The sequence below is a fragment of the Pavona decussata genome, unplaced genomic scaffold, assembly GCF_977016875.1.
Source record: "Pavona decussata unplaced genomic scaffold, jaPavDecu1.1 SCAFFOLD_51, whole genome shotgun sequence".
Taxonomy (NCBI): Eukaryota; Metazoa; Cnidaria; class Anthozoa; order Scleractinia; family Agariciidae; genus Pavona; species Pavona decussata.
The window spans coordinates 7,122,947-7,138,429 of record NW_028145473.1 but is presented as its reverse complement, the minus strand read 5'-3'; the positions used below and the strand labels follow the sequence as shown (position 1 = coordinate 7,138,429).

At 37.2% G+C, this 15,483-nt stretch overlaps 1 protein-coding gene across 4 annotated transcripts in view; it reads left to right on the top strand.

Annotated features, from left to right (window-relative positions):
- The window catches only part of LOC146481324 (uncharacterized), a 51,070-nt gene that overhangs the window by 27,272 nt on the left and 8,315 nt on the right, over window positions 1–15,483 (top strand). The window contains exon 4 of one of the 4 annotated variants that reach the window (XM_085108947.1): window positions 7,764–8,874. The exons of 2 other annotated variants lie outside the window; for them this stretch is intronic. In XM_085108947.1, coding sequence (XP_084965073.1) covers window positions 7,764–8,874 — 1,111 coding nt within the window. Of the gene's footprint in view, window positions 1–3,549; window positions 3,764–7,763; window positions 8,875–15,483 lie in introns of those variants that run through there. One more of the 4 variants, XM_085108944.1, reaches the window with a different exon arrangement.

Sequence of the window (15,483 nt, the reverse complement as noted above, 5' to 3'; positions counted from 1 at the left end):
TGAAATCTCGCCGGCGGTGTTCGAAATTGACGTATTAATTTTAAATCTCCGTTCAAATTTGAAAAATGCTGGTCATGCGTGACGTAGATTGACTGTCCATATAAGACTTATATTTATATTTCGGGGACCAGAATAAACAAGGAAACGCGTCCTTGAAGCTTAGCGCCGAAGACCTTGTGTCAATGAAACCAAAAACTATTGCAAAATTAAAAGAATTTTTAAGACCTAGTTACAGTTCGAAGGGTTGGCCAAAGACATTGTTCTCGTGAGTTGGAGTGGCACATATGTTGCAGAATATTCAAAGAGAAAACGCCACAAATTTTTTTGGAATAAATCATGTCATTTTTCAAATTCAAACAATGTATAAAAGATGGCATTTGCATGTGCTATCTTAAAAAGATAGGAATGTTTATATACAAAAGTGATATGATACTTAAATGAGAAGCATCTCATCATTTCATGCCTATATTTTTAAGTTGCATATTGCCTCGTTTTACCTGAAGTAATAATTATCTCAGAGAAATCGATACGTCCTTGTTATCCTTAAGTTCTTAGTCCGGTCTTATCCTGATTGAAATATAATACAACAGGATTAATTGATGAGGTTTTCTTGCCCCCCTTGAGGTTGCTGTCATTACTTTGCTTTGTTGACCTTATCCTCCCCCTCTCCCCCCCCCCCCCCCACCACAATTAATGAAGTACTGCACGATAAGAAAACTCATCACAGCCAAGGTTTGTCATACCCTCAATTGTTCTTTTATACTTGCAATATGGAAAAAGGACCACAAATTTCAAGTGGTCATCCAGTCCACGTAAAGGTTTAAGCATTCAAGATGGCTAGCAAACGAAGGAGCTTTTTTTAATCGATGACCAGAAGAACTGGTAGATTATTGTTGGCATGTGAGTAAGAATATGAAGGGTGATTACAAGCGAGCAAAACTGGGAACTTGCTATGAGGACAGCGTGACGCACGCGTGACGTCATCCGAAAGGGACTGGGAACGAGCATTGTCCAAAACGGTCGACATCTTGATCCCTCCCTTGAGAAGCGAGGACTACAGTTTGTTAGCGATAGTAAGCAGTAGCATTGAGTAGTATTAATTCACAATTCACCAATAGGGTAGCATAATTTATTGCTTGACGATTACGAAGAAGGTTGTCCCTTTTGCAAGGTGAATACCGTATTTTGCTTGCAACTTCACATTACAACTGTTTAAATGTTTTGAGCATTAGATTCAAATAAGCAAGGAACCCGTTGCAAGAGTTCCATGTGGACTAAGTTTTCAGGTAAGATGCACTAAACTAAATTTATAATTATTGAGTGAAAAGTAGAGCATTTTGAACTTTAACATGCCCCCTTCCCGTCATACCCCTGGCAATTGACCGAGCAGTGTGTGTGGGGAGTGAGGAACTTGAACCACATTGTTCGCGGGTGGGTTTTTCTGAATAATGGTGATCGGAAGCCTATTCAAGTTTGTTCAAGTTTTCAGTATGAGAAGCGCCTAAGTTAAACACTGAAGATTGTATTTCCTAGGGGGATTATCATCACTTCTTTTGTGATCACAGGGCGAGGTCGTTTGCAATTTCAAGACTCTTTGAAAGTTCATGTTTATAGCTTCCAAAATTAAAATTAGTCTTTGAAACCTTTTAAACTTGTCTCTCCAATTCCCTTCTGTCATATCACAATACAGTATTAAACAAAGTTAACCTCCCCCATGCAATGATTTCGAAGCTTGAACACAAAACTGCAGTTTTTTGCGTCCTCCAAAATCCTACGAGTCGATAATGTATTACTAGAAAACGGGCATCACTTAATGTTGTGAATCTTAGAATTGTGGTAATTCGTTGCAAGCCAGTTCACGAGCACTTGATGTATTACACACAGTCTAGGTCCCAGTTCTACTTCTTGGAAAGTTGCTTAAGCTATTCTTCGATAACGTATCAATCCACGACTATATTCCTTATTCCCTGAAAACCTAAATGGCACTGAAGCAAAAAAAAAAAAAACAAACGTCTTACACCTGAAAAATACAACGGACAAGCAACAGAAAGAATGTAGCCTTGCCCTGAGACAATAAAGCTGCAAAATATGTAGGTCCAACAAAATTAAAGGGTTGAAAGAACTGAGTGTTATCTGAATTTGTTCCTATCCCTTGATTTAATTTAAAAGGATCAAGTCACACTGGTATTCCCCTGAAATCGCGCGGGAAACGACCAAAAAACAACAACAACAACAACAACAACAACAACAAAAAAGAGAAACAAAAAGCGCGGTAAAAAAGCGGCTTGCACGAACTCCACGACACGATATATATATTTTTCATTCTGACGGGAAGAAACGCGTCACAAATTTTATCAAGTTAACGTCGATATTTGAAAATATAAATGTACATCCAGAAAAAAAACTAGAATGCTCCCGAGGCCCTTTCTATTATCAGGCGCCTGAATGTAATGGAGTTTTTTTGTCGTCGTATACGCTGTCATACGTTTAATATCAGTTAGTTTCTTACTACAATTGATTACCTATTTCATCGCTTCTATTAGTTTTCTCCCTTTCGTTTGGTTATTTTTCTTGGAAAATGTTGCACATACCTTATGTAATACTCAGAAATTCGAAGTAATTGAATGAAGTTTGTCATATGTATGTATGATCAACGGAATGAAAATAATCATTCACTTCAAATTGATGTTGACTGTGTGAAATATAAACAAAAGCTGACAATTGAATTTGTGAGTTGATTAAAAATAAATATGAATAAAAAACGGTGAGAAAGGAGAACTTTGATATTTTTAGTACCGTCATCGAAGGTTTTATGTTTTGTCACACAAAATCAACACAAAATGAAAATTTTCTTTTACTTTCATCAAATAAAATCGTCTTCTCTTTGAAATCAATGTTTTAAATATATCAGGCGATCTTTCCTTCTTCTATCTAATTGAATCTTCTAAGAAAAACTTGAATTCAGAATCCTTATTCAAGCACAAAATCTCAAATTTAGCTTTGTCCATTCCGGGTTCTGTAACGCTGGCGCTATCTGAAACACGTGGTTACTTTGTCAGTGTGAATAAATAGCGATAAAAGGCTGGAAATTTCGATGATACATGTTTACATAGCGGCGACAAACTGATGGTACAGAGATGTATAAACAAGCGCTTTGTGGGCTTGATTATGAGTAAAGTGCTTTGTGTCAGTGAATAATTTGTTCTGGCAGAGGATCAGGGATCTGTCGAAAAACGAAACACTTGAAAACGAAGACTTTAGAACCCAAAACTGGAAAATGAAACTTTCGATAATCGTAATTTATAAACAAAGTACCTTGAAATTCGAAAACGAAGCATCCCAAATACAAGAGCTTGAAAATGAAATCAGGGCTCGTTCATGGTCAGCTTGTTGTAAGTTGTTTGCAATGTATACAAATCTTTGCTACTGTTTCTTGCACGTTAAGCAATGGAAACATTAATTAAATGAAATTTTAACCATTTTAATGCAGCTAGGAATTAAAACGGTCAAAATTTAGGATCGGTTACTCATTTGACATTTTCATTATTGTTTGGGGATCGCGTGACAATCATCAAGCTGAAAATAACAACAGCTTCCGGTGTCAAAATATTTAAACACGCTTCCTCAGCACAATCTTCTAATTTGCCTTGGTCTTTAGTGGCCACAGTTTTGGTTCAAAGAAATCTTTGATGCAAGTGGTTTGCAATAAGCTGACAATCAACGCTTGGTCTGAGATTTAAGCCACTCCTGATAGCAATTGAAGGTAAATATTGTACTGGAGTAATCCCATTATTACATATGGCACACACACCGATACAAATATCACTGAACTATCGATCTGTCTTTACCCGACCCTTATAGTTTGTAATATTCATCAGTCGTAATAATTTGCTTATCAAGTTATAAGATAATCATATTGAAATCAGATAACTTGATGATTGTTTGTCTCGAAATTTCTTAGCTTCAGAATGAACATTTCTGTAAAGCTTGATTGAATTGAAGAGAAATCCACAAAAGGATCCATTTGGAACACAAGTGGTAAGTAATTGCCTATGTTACATATAATACTCAGAGCTTAAACGGTTTTTTTTACTCATAAAAAGATATATCGGTTTAAACGTTTTACTTATTCTCTGTGTAATTTATTGCGCTCTGTTGTTTAACTATTTACACAAAACAGAAACTTGCATTATTCCTCAAAATCATACCATGTCAAGCCTAATTCAATTTCACATCGTAGTCTTCTTTCCGTGATACTCAATCACTAACCACCCTGACTTTGACAAACCATAACCGTAACCTTAACCCGAACACTAACTGACACCCAGTGATTCCTTTCGGTGTAAAATCTGTTCGGAATGACAAAGCCTGCGAGAAGAGACGCCTTCTTCAGCTTTTGTTTCATAAATTCTCATCAGTTCATGTTAAATTGTTAAGAAATAACGTTTTCTGTGATAAAAGGTCACCTCAAACCCTCGCGACGCTGAAAAACTAATCCTAGCGGCTCATATATCCCGTTAAAAATGATCAAAAAGGCCGCCTAGCATAACTGCGGGTCATAAAGAGAGCAGACGCTTTTTCCATCTCTTGTTTCATAAATTCTGATCAATTCAGGTTAATTTGTGAAGAGCTAATGTTTTCTTTAGTAAAAGGTCACCCCAAACTGTCGCATTGCTGAAAAACTAATCGCGTTTTTTGCGAAGGGGCAAATACGCTGTTAAAAGTATGCGAAAATGCCTGCTAGCATTTTCAGAATGTAAACGCAGCTTTCAGGTAAATACGGGGAAATAAAATTTCACTTCCTAAAAATTTCGCGAATAAAAATTTTCCGCTGAAGAATCCGAACAGATTAATCTGTGTTATCTTACACAAATATGTCTTTTAAAAGGCCGTAAAATGATGCGGCGATGAAGGAACCAGCAATTTAATATAACTTTTTGTGGTTTCATATTTCCGTTGGGTGCCCTGTTGAATGAAGCGTAACCTAAACTCTTACTTTAACATTTCTTCCTTTGGTATTGAAAATTTATGACCGGCGCCCTCACTAGCAACTCAGCTCTTAGTATGTGAGACAGCCTAGTTTGAAAAACCAGTTAAACCTGGCGGCTTGACAAGACATGTATTAGTATTGAACTTAATTGTAAAGGATATTATTTTTATTTAGAATCGATATAAAGGATGCTTTCTTGCCAGTGATGGGGTTTTTCTGGGTACACTTTCATGTGTTGTACTCATCTCTTAAAATTTAATGACAACATTCTTAATTAATTCAGTTTGAAGTATTTTAGAACTCTACCAAACTACATTCTCAGTTCAAGCAACTAGCTACATACCCGCCTGGACTCGATTGAGTTACTTCCGACCTGTAATAGTTTTGTTTCAAAGCGACCATTTTCATCAATTGGTATTAAAAAATAGTTATCGGCGTGCAAATTAGCTTCTGAAATTACAATGTTTATTGCGTTTCCAACTTCAAACCTTCCTTTATCATCAACTGAAGTCCCCCAAAATATCTTGATCAGCTCGGCTTAACTGTATTTTGTGATACTGAGCATGCGTCAGCTGTGATGATGTGCTTTTATTTCGTCCGCCGGTAAAACACGTTTTTGAGACATTTTTTTATCGCGTATAAACTTGAAAGCAGATATTGTTTACCTTTGCTGGATGTATTCCTATTTATAGGGGTTCACACAATCAAGTTGTGTAACAGTTTTTAGTTTCGAAGTATAAGGAGATTGAATGACAATACCGAAAGATTGGTTTTAACGTGTGATGCAGCGGGGTACCCAACTCTTCATGTCTTGGGAAGCATTACGCGCCTCAGAAATTTGAATTAGCGAAATGTTACCGCAAAGTTTAGTAGCACTAAAATCGAATTCGTTTTGTCTTCGGAGGGGAAAATACGTCGTTTGCAGCCAGAATAAGGACCGCTGACACTTTCAAAAAGCCAACAGAAACTCAGGAAATTCGGAGATTTAGTTTCCGTTCCTTAAGATTTTCCGCGATATAAATGTTCAAATTTTCATCATATTCCGAACAAATCGAACAATGTTGGCTTGTAGCACATAAAACCACCTGCGAATTCAAGTTTTCTCGTTAGATTGCTTTGGATAGTGAGAAGAATATTTACATTCAAGTTCAAATAAACGTAAGCATACCTAAGCTATGGTGTTTCAGATTGTCCTTGTGGCTCAAATCGTTAAGGCAAGTTTTATTGCCGGATGAGAAAAGTTTATGCGGCCGTTTACTCTACGTCATAGGAAGAAAAAATATAGGATAACGACGTCCGTACAATATAGGGCGACACAATGCCCTTCATATTACTACAATTCATCCTTTTTAACCATAAGGATGACGATATACAATGAAACGTGGCAATCTTGACGCAATCGGACTCCATCCGCGCAGAACTATTTGCTTACGCATACTTACCTTTCACGCACATTTATAAGTTATTTATTGTTAAGTTATTTTAATCACTCTACGTAATTAATTAGTAGTTGTTTTAATCACTCTACGCAATAGGAAGAAAAATATAGGATATAGAAGTGCGTACAATATAGGACAGAACAGAACCCTTCATATTACTACAATTTACCCTTTTGAACCATAGGGATGACGATATACAATGAAACGAAGCAATCTTAACACAATCGGACTCCATCCGCGCAGAACTATTTGCTTACGCATACTTACCTTTCACGCACACTTATAAGTTATTTATTGTTAAGTTATTGTAATCACCTCACACGGTATATATTAAGTCCGTTTTGAATTTGAAATTTGTGACTTGAAAATGATGTTATTCCTTACATCTAAACATGATGTTATTCCTTCGCTATTTTTTATCATTGATTTTGTATCTAAATCTAATCTAATTCAAATAACTAAAAACAAGAGAAAATGTGTATTGTGAACGGAACACTTCGTGGTGATATCGCGTTACTAGAGCTGTGTTGTTTTTTGAAAGTTATTATGGATGAAAATTATAATACAGGGAGAGAGAGAAAAATTTGCTTTCAGAATATTGCATTTTTTCATACTGCTAAGCTAAAATTGCTGCATTGATTTCTTACTTAAGGAAAGTACGTTTTTGAAAACACTAATTAAATAAACGCTTAATGATTAGAATAAACGGGAAACTTACAAACTGACAAGCAAGCTATTCTAGACGCGAGTTAGTAGTAGTTAGCTTTGAAAATGTCAGTATCGCTTTCTAAAAATACGGTCTTGGCAGCATCAATGTACAGTTTAAGTAATCTCTTGTATCGCAACTCAGATCTAAGAGCAAAATGACATCAGCTACTTTTCTGGAGATGGAATTTTCCTTTAAATAACGAAAAATAAAGGACTGACATTTGCACATGTATACATTGTGAACGAAACCTTTTGTGGTGATATTCCATAACGAGTATGTCAGTTATTTGTAAAAGTCATCATGGATAAAAAATATTATACAGGGAGAGAAGAGACCATGACACATTTTCCTTCAAAATATGATTCTATCAAACTTTCTTTGCTTCTAGGTACGTCTTTTGTGTAACTCCTACAGTCATCACCAGAAGAAAATGGTGGATAGAAATTTAGCATTTCTAGTATTTCACGTGCAAGGGCTTAGAATTGCCAAAGAACAGGGAAACATACTGGAGGAGGGAAAGGTCTATAACAATCTGGGCGCTGCTTATTTCCATCTGGGAGATTTTCAACAGGCCATAGAGTGTTTCACGCAATCATTAAATATTGTCCAAGAGTTTGGGTACAAGGAATGTGAGAAAAATGCCTCTAGCAATCTGGCAAATGCTTATTACTTAGTGGGTCATTTCCAAAAAGCGATAGAATATTACTTGCAATCACTACGTCTTGCTAAAGAGGTGAGGGACAGAGATTTGCAGGGATATATCTATGGAAAACTGGGCGTTACCTATTACAATGTCGGTGATTTTAAGCAAGCCATAGAATGCCACAAAAAACATCTCACTATTGTTAAAGCGCTTGGATCCAGGGCTGAAGAGGGAATGGCTTATTGCAATCTGGGCGTTGTGCATAGCGAACTGGGTAATTTTAAACAAGCCGTTGAATGCCACAAACAGCAACGTAGTATTGCTAAAGAAGTAGGTGACAGGGATTTAGAGGGAAAGGCCTATGGGAATTTGGGCAACGCTTATAGCAGAATGGGAAATTTCAAACAAGCGATAGAGTACCTCAAACAAGATATTAGTATTGCAAAAGAAGTAGGGAACAGGGCAGGAGAGGGAAACGCATATGGTAATCTGGGCATTGCTTATTTTTGTCTAGGTAATTTCAAACAAGCCATAGAGTACCACAAACAACAACTTAGTATTTCTATAGAAGTAGGGGACCGTTCTGGTCTGGGAATAGCCTATCATAACCTGGGCAGTGATTATCATGGTTTGGGTAATTTTAGACAAGCCATAGCGTACCACAAGCAACATCTTACCATTGTTAAAGAAATAGGGGACAAGGCTAGGGAGGGAACAGCCTATGGCAACCTGGGCAGTGCTTATCACGGTTTGTGTCATTTCAAAGAAGCCATAGAGTACCAAAAACAACATCTTAGCATTGCCAAAGAAGTTGGGAGCAAGGTTGGGGAATTACAAGCCTATGCCAGGCTGGGCTGGGCTTATAAAGACCTCGGGGATTTTGAAAAAGCCTTAGATTATTCCAATCAATGTCTTAGCACTGCCAAAGAGATAGGCGACAGGGCAAGAGAGGGAACAGCCCAAGGACTTCTAGGTGATGCCTATCACGGCCTGGGTAATTTTAACCAAGCCATTGAGTACCACAAAAAATCCCTTAGTATTGCTAAAGAAGTAGGGGACATGGTTGGGGAGGGAAATGCATACTGTTCGCTTGGTTTTGATTATGAATCGTCGGCTTCCTTTGCTGAGGCACTTGATTGTTATCAATCGAGTATAAGACTCTTGGAGAAATCAAGAGCTCTTCTTCAGTCGGAAGATGCATGGAAAATAAGCTTCCGGGATGTCCATCAGACTGCGTACACCGCTCTATGGAGAACTCTTTTGAAGGATGGGAAGCCTTATGAAGCTTTGTGTGCAGCTGAGCAGGGACGAGCCCAGGCTTTGATGGATATGTTGAAGAGACAATATGCTGTTCACTCAAACCCATCCGCGTCTGATGAAGCTAACGAAGAGACTTCGAAAACGTTAAACGATTTAACTACACAAACAGTTTTCTTAGCACTTGATAACAGAGTTCACAAATACACGATCGGTTTTTGGGTGCTGAGAAAAGGCAAAGAGGTTCTGTCTAAGAAAAAAGAGATTGAACATGAAGATGCCTCCATGTTAATGGAAGATACGTTGAAAGAGATCGGCGCAGGTGTTCGTGTCAAATGCGAGAATCGTTCAATGGATGAGCTTAGTGATGAGCCCCAATCGACCAGAGAAGATGTTGGGGAAAAAGACCAGTCATGTACTTTTTCTGTCAACTCTTTGCGCCCACTATATGATGCTATCATTGGCCCCATTGCAGATTTACTCTATGGTGACCAGTTAGTCGTTGTCCCGGATGGTCCATTTTGCTTGGCTCCTTATCCTGCATTGAGCGAATCAATCAGGATTCGCGTCGCTCCCTCGCTGAACTCCTTACAGCTAATCACAGGCGCACCTGACGACTTCCACAGTAAGAATGGCGCCCTCCTCGTGGGAGATCCATGTTTAGCTGAAGTTCCTATGAATTTATCACAGTTGCCTTACGCCAAAAAGGAAGTCGAGATGATTGCAAAACTTCTGAAGACGACACCTCTCACAGGCAAAGATGCAACTAAGGACGAAGTGGTGAAGAGACTCAAGTCAGTTGCTTTAGTGCACATCGCCGCACATGGATGTGCGCAAACTGGAGAAATTGTTTTGGCCTTAGATCCTGGTTGCAAATCCCAGCCTCTCAGAAGACAAGACTTCATTTTAACAATGTCAGATGTACAAGCAGTTTGCCTGAGAGCAAGGCTTGTTGTCCTGAGCTGTTGTCACAGTGGCCGGGGAGAGGTTAAGTCCGAGGGTGTGGTCGGGATAGCGCGTTCTTTCCTGTGTGCTGGTGCTCGGTCTGTTCTGGTGTCACTGTGGGCGATTGATGACGAGGCAACCATGGTGTTCATGGAAAGTTTCTATCAACACCTTGCAGATGGAAAAAGCGCCAGTGTGGCTCTTCACCAGGCTATGAAATCTCTTCGAGTGTCAGAAGAATTCAGTGACGTGAAGTACTGGGCTCCATTTGTGCTGATTGGTGATGACGTCACGCTTGAATTTGGCGAACAGAAATAGAAGTAGATGGTAAGTGTTGTTTGCGTGAAAATGTTTTTTCTTTGTTAAAGAACAAAACTTTGAAAACCTCTCAATGCCTCTCCATGAAATGGTTTTAAGATCTGTTTTAAAATTAATTACTATTCGAGTCTTTTTCTTTAGAGGGGTAGAATTTAATAGTAACTTCTAACAGAAAGTGTTAAACATGGGAGAAAGACCACTGCCGCTTTATATACGTACCCTACTTGGTAAAAGGAAGGCGAAAATATTCATTGACAGATTTAGTTCTCTTGCTTGGTGTTTTTCAAGTCCTTTCGGTCAAAGTTCCTTTCAGGTGTTAAAATTGATGGGAATGATCATAAAAACTGAACAAATTCCCCAAGAATAAGATTTTTAAAAGGAAAAGAAAGGTGGCCTTACAATATTGTTGTCACTCGGTCATCATCTCTCCACAAGCTAAGCGAATGAAAAGGTTGAAGGTTTATTTGGGAATCGTGGTATCTATGTTTGGAGGAAGTGCAAGATTCAAATGTTGGCTATGTTTTGAACTTCACGGTTCGCTTGTCTTTTTCTATTTCATTTTTATGGTTTTGTTCTTGCTATGTTTTTCCTTTATCTGTCGATCAAAACTCAGGTATGCAAACTCAACTCTGGATACTTGTCAATTCAGTAAAAGTCTTTAGAGAAAAATATTGAAATTTAGTATTTACTGTAAACATTGAAATCATATTACTGGTTCTTTTGTTCAGCAGATGCTGCAGCATCAAGACAAGAGAGGGTGCTGGACGTGAACATGACGCATACATGAGGAGTATTTTGGTTTACTTCAGTTATCACGACTATTAGTTTACATCATTAGATCCATCAGATGCGAAAAGCTGACTCTCGATGCACGCTTTGGTCAAGAAACGAAAAATTGAACAATGTAAACCATTGGCCAGGCATTAAGTGCCGTTTCAGTTTCCTACTTACACAGTATGTGTGGAGAAAAAAAGACAGTAATGTGCTTGTTTTTGTGCATGTTTCTTATCTTTAATTTTAGGAATTTTTTTGCTGTAACTTTGCTATTTTAGTATCAGGATAAAAAGGCTATATAGAAATAATCCGTCTTCTCTCAACAGTATTCTAACTGAGGTGCCAGCATTGTAGATATCTTTACACACATTTTGAAGTCGTTGCCTTCCTTAATATTCTAAAGAATAGTGAGAACTTTAGTTTTACAGAAATTTTAATTTAGAAGTGGCAAGTTATGTTAATTAAGGAAATTAAGACGGCGTATTTACCCATTTTGGAAAAAAATATTAATCTTCAAATGCATATTATAAAGGAGCTCACAAGTGACATTTGTAGAGTTTTCAAAGCAAACTAAGATGTAAAATCTTTTTTTCTTCAGTCTTCTTTGGAATATGTAATTCTTTTTACTGAAGATAACTTAGTTGTGAAGAGGTGCTTGTGATTTTAAACTAGTTGAGTTTCATTGTTGTGAAAACCCAAAGCAACCCATGAACACCAAGAACTTGGTAGAAAATTTTGAAATTCAGGTGTAAACTTGTAATAGAAATCTGCGATGCCGATCTTAACTAAGCAGAAGTGACATCCCTTTTGACGAGTTGTCTCAGACTAACAGCAAAACAAAGCAACCGGCTGACAAACTCACCATGTTACAGGCCAAGCGACTGCGTTCAAATTTTGATAGATTTTTCTGGGTGCTCGTGCAAGGAAAATTGATAAAGTCGTCAACTAGCTGGTAAGGAATAACCCATTGTACAGAATTTGCTGTTGTTGAATGGGTCGGTCACCTTGTTATGGTTTCAATCAGACAGCTCGCTTTTCGCCTCTCTCTGCTTTTGTGCAGTATAACTGAATAAGCTAATAGAGTACTGAATAGTTTAGGGACAGGAATTATGTATTCCTTAGTTCAAAACTCCCGAAGACTGAGTCAGGCCTGAGGAGCACTTTTGAAATGCGCTTTCTGTCGATCGTTGGTAGTTTTTAGTGCAAATTAGCTCAATGTGTTTCGATAATGCAAAGTTGTCAACGTTTTATCTTACAAAATCATTAAACATAGTTTTCCCAAAAATCGAGAATTGTACTCGTAAATTAGCTTTTCGGACCCGAAATGTCTTCAGGAAATTTTGAAAAAAGTACGCCAAGTCCCAGTTATTTGAAGTCCATCAAATCAAATCTGGGTTTTGTGTTGAGGTAGGCTTTTGCTTCTTTTGTGCAAAAGCATTTTGTTTGTTTGTTTGTTTGTTTATTAATCCACAAAGTTAAAGTTAACGTTTCAGTAGGAACAAGCAAACAACTCAGCAGCCAAGCAAACAAACAAGTAAGGTGGTGTTTACATGGAGCCATCACGACTTTCACAGGTGTTCGAGTTCATGCCTGTTCCCTAGCCTGTAGCAATTATGTACTTGTCAACATAAAACTTGCTAAAATCTCATATCGCGAATCGCGATTCTCCTTCGGAACGGAACCTAATTCCGGTGTCATGGCAGTTCCTTTCAAACGGTTGTTTTGCGTGTCTGTTATTTCGTTACAGGGCTCGTAAAACCGGTTTGATGTAGACGCGGCATGAAGACAGTCAGGATGAAGTCGTGGCACCATGGCAACACCCCTCTTAACAGGGCAATCAGCGTAGTGTCTTATACCTCAAGTGTAACTTAATATGAAAACATTTGTAATAAAGTATTTAAATTTATTGAACAATATTGACGTTAGAAAATGAAATATTTACGGTTGTTGATTTTTTAGTTGAATAACTCTCGGGCACCGGGTTATGTTCAGGCTTAAAGTCAGTTTACGCACGCGTGACGAGTTTTTCCAAGAATGAAATAAACCATTCCTTCAGTTCTATAATTTCCGGCATTTGAATGAAATCCTGAGAAATCTTTCAAAATAAAAATAAAAATAAAAAACGTATTAACTAAACAAAAATATTCAAAATACTTGGGAAACGATTCTTATTTTTGAAAAATTTAATGCTGTAATGTAGAGAAAAATTCATAGCTATAAACCGTCAATAAACCAGGGTGATTTATACAGGAACTGTGAAATCTCGCCGGCAGTGTTCGAAACAGAAAATACAGACAATTCTGGAATAAATCATGTGCTAAATAGAATGGTGTTTCAACCGCTCCGAGTCATTTTTCAAATTCAAACAATGCATAAAAGGTAGCATTTGCTTGTGCTATCTTAACAAGATGGAAATGTTTATATATACAAAAGTGATATGATACTTAAATGAGAAACATCGCATTATCACATGCCGATATGTTTAAAAAACAACTACATATGTCAATTTTTATACACTGTACTTGAACTAATAATAATAATAATAATAATAATAATAATAATAATAATAATAATAATAATAATAATAATACGTTTTCAGGTAAGATGCATTAAACTAAATTTATAATTATTGAGTGAAAAGCTGAGCATTTTGAACTTCAACATGCCCCCTTCCCGGCATACCCCTGGCATTTGACCGAGCAGTGTGCGTGGGGAGTGAGGAATTTGATCGGGGTGAGGAAGTTTAACCGTATTGTTCGCGCGAGGGTTTTTCTGAATAATGGTAGTCGAAAGTTTATCCAAGTTTTGTTCAAGTTTACAGTATGAAAAGCGCCTAAGTTAAAGGATTGTATTTCCTACGGGGATTATCATCACCTCTTTTGTGATCACAGGGCGAGATTGTTTGCAATTTCAAGATTTTTTGAAAGTTCATGTTAGCTTCTAAAGTGAAAATTAGTCTTTGAAACATTTAAATCTTCTTTTAAACTTGTTTCTCCAATTCCCTTCTGTCATATCACAATACAGTATTAAACAAAGTTAACCTCCCCCATGCAATAATTTCGAAGCTTGAACACGAAACTGCAGTTTTTTGCGTCCTCCAAAATCCTACGAGTCGATTATGTATTATTAGACAACGGGTATCACTTAATATTGTGAATCTCAGAATTGTGGTAATTCGCTGCACGCCAGTTCACGAGCTCTTGATGTATTACATACAGTCCAGGTGCCAGTTCTAGATCTTGGAAAGCTGCGTAAACTATCCTTCGATAACGTATCAATCCACGACTATATTCCTTATTCCGTGAAAACCTAAATGGCACTGGAGCAAGAAAAAAAAAACGTCTTACAACTGAAAAATACAATAGCAAAACAACGGAAAAGCAACAGAAACAATGTAGCCTTGCCCTGAGACAATAAAGCTGCAAAATATGTAGGTCCAACAAAATTAAAGGGTTGAAAGAACTGAGTGATTAAATTTAAAAGAAATAAGTCACACTGGTATTCCCCTGCAATCGCGCGGGAAACGACCAAAAAGAAAAAAAAAAGCGCGGGAAAAAACGCGGCTTGCACGAACGCCTCGACACGCTTTATATTTTTTATTCTGACGGGAAGAAATGAGTCACGAATTTTATCAAGTAAACGTCGATATTTGTGGTTTTTCTTTAAAAAAACGGTACATCCAGAAAAAAACTAGAATGCTCCCGAGACCCTTTCTATTATCAGGCGCCTGAATGTAATGGAGTTTTTTGTCGTCATATACGCTGTCATACGTTTAATATCAGTTAGTTTCTTACTACAATTGATTACCTATTTCATCGCTTCTATTAGTTTTCTCCCTTTCGTTTGGTTATTTTTCTTGGAAAATGTTGCACATACCTTATGTAATACTCAGAAATTCGAAGTAAATTGAATGAAGCTTGTCATATGTATGTATGATAAACGGAATGAAAATAATCATTCACTTCAAATTGATGTTGACTCGGTGAAATATAAACAAAAGCTGACAATTGAATTTGTGAGTTGATTAAAAATAAATATGAATAAAAAACGGTGTGAAAGGAGAAGTTTGATATTTTTAGTACCGTCATCGAAGGTTTTATGTTTTGTCACACAAAATCAACACAAAATGAAAATTTTCTTTTACTTTCATCAAATAAAATCGTCTTCTCTTTGAAATCAATGTTTTAAATATATCAGGCGATCTTTCCTTCTTCTATCTAATTGAATCTTCTAAGAAAAAGTTGAATTCAGAATCCTTATTCAAGCTCAAAATCTCAAATTTAGCTTTGTCCATTCCGGGTTCTGTAACGCTGGCGCTATCTGAAACACGTGGTTACTTTGTCAGTGTGAATAAATAGCGATAAAAGGCTGGAAATTTCGATGATACATGTTTACATAGCGGCGACAA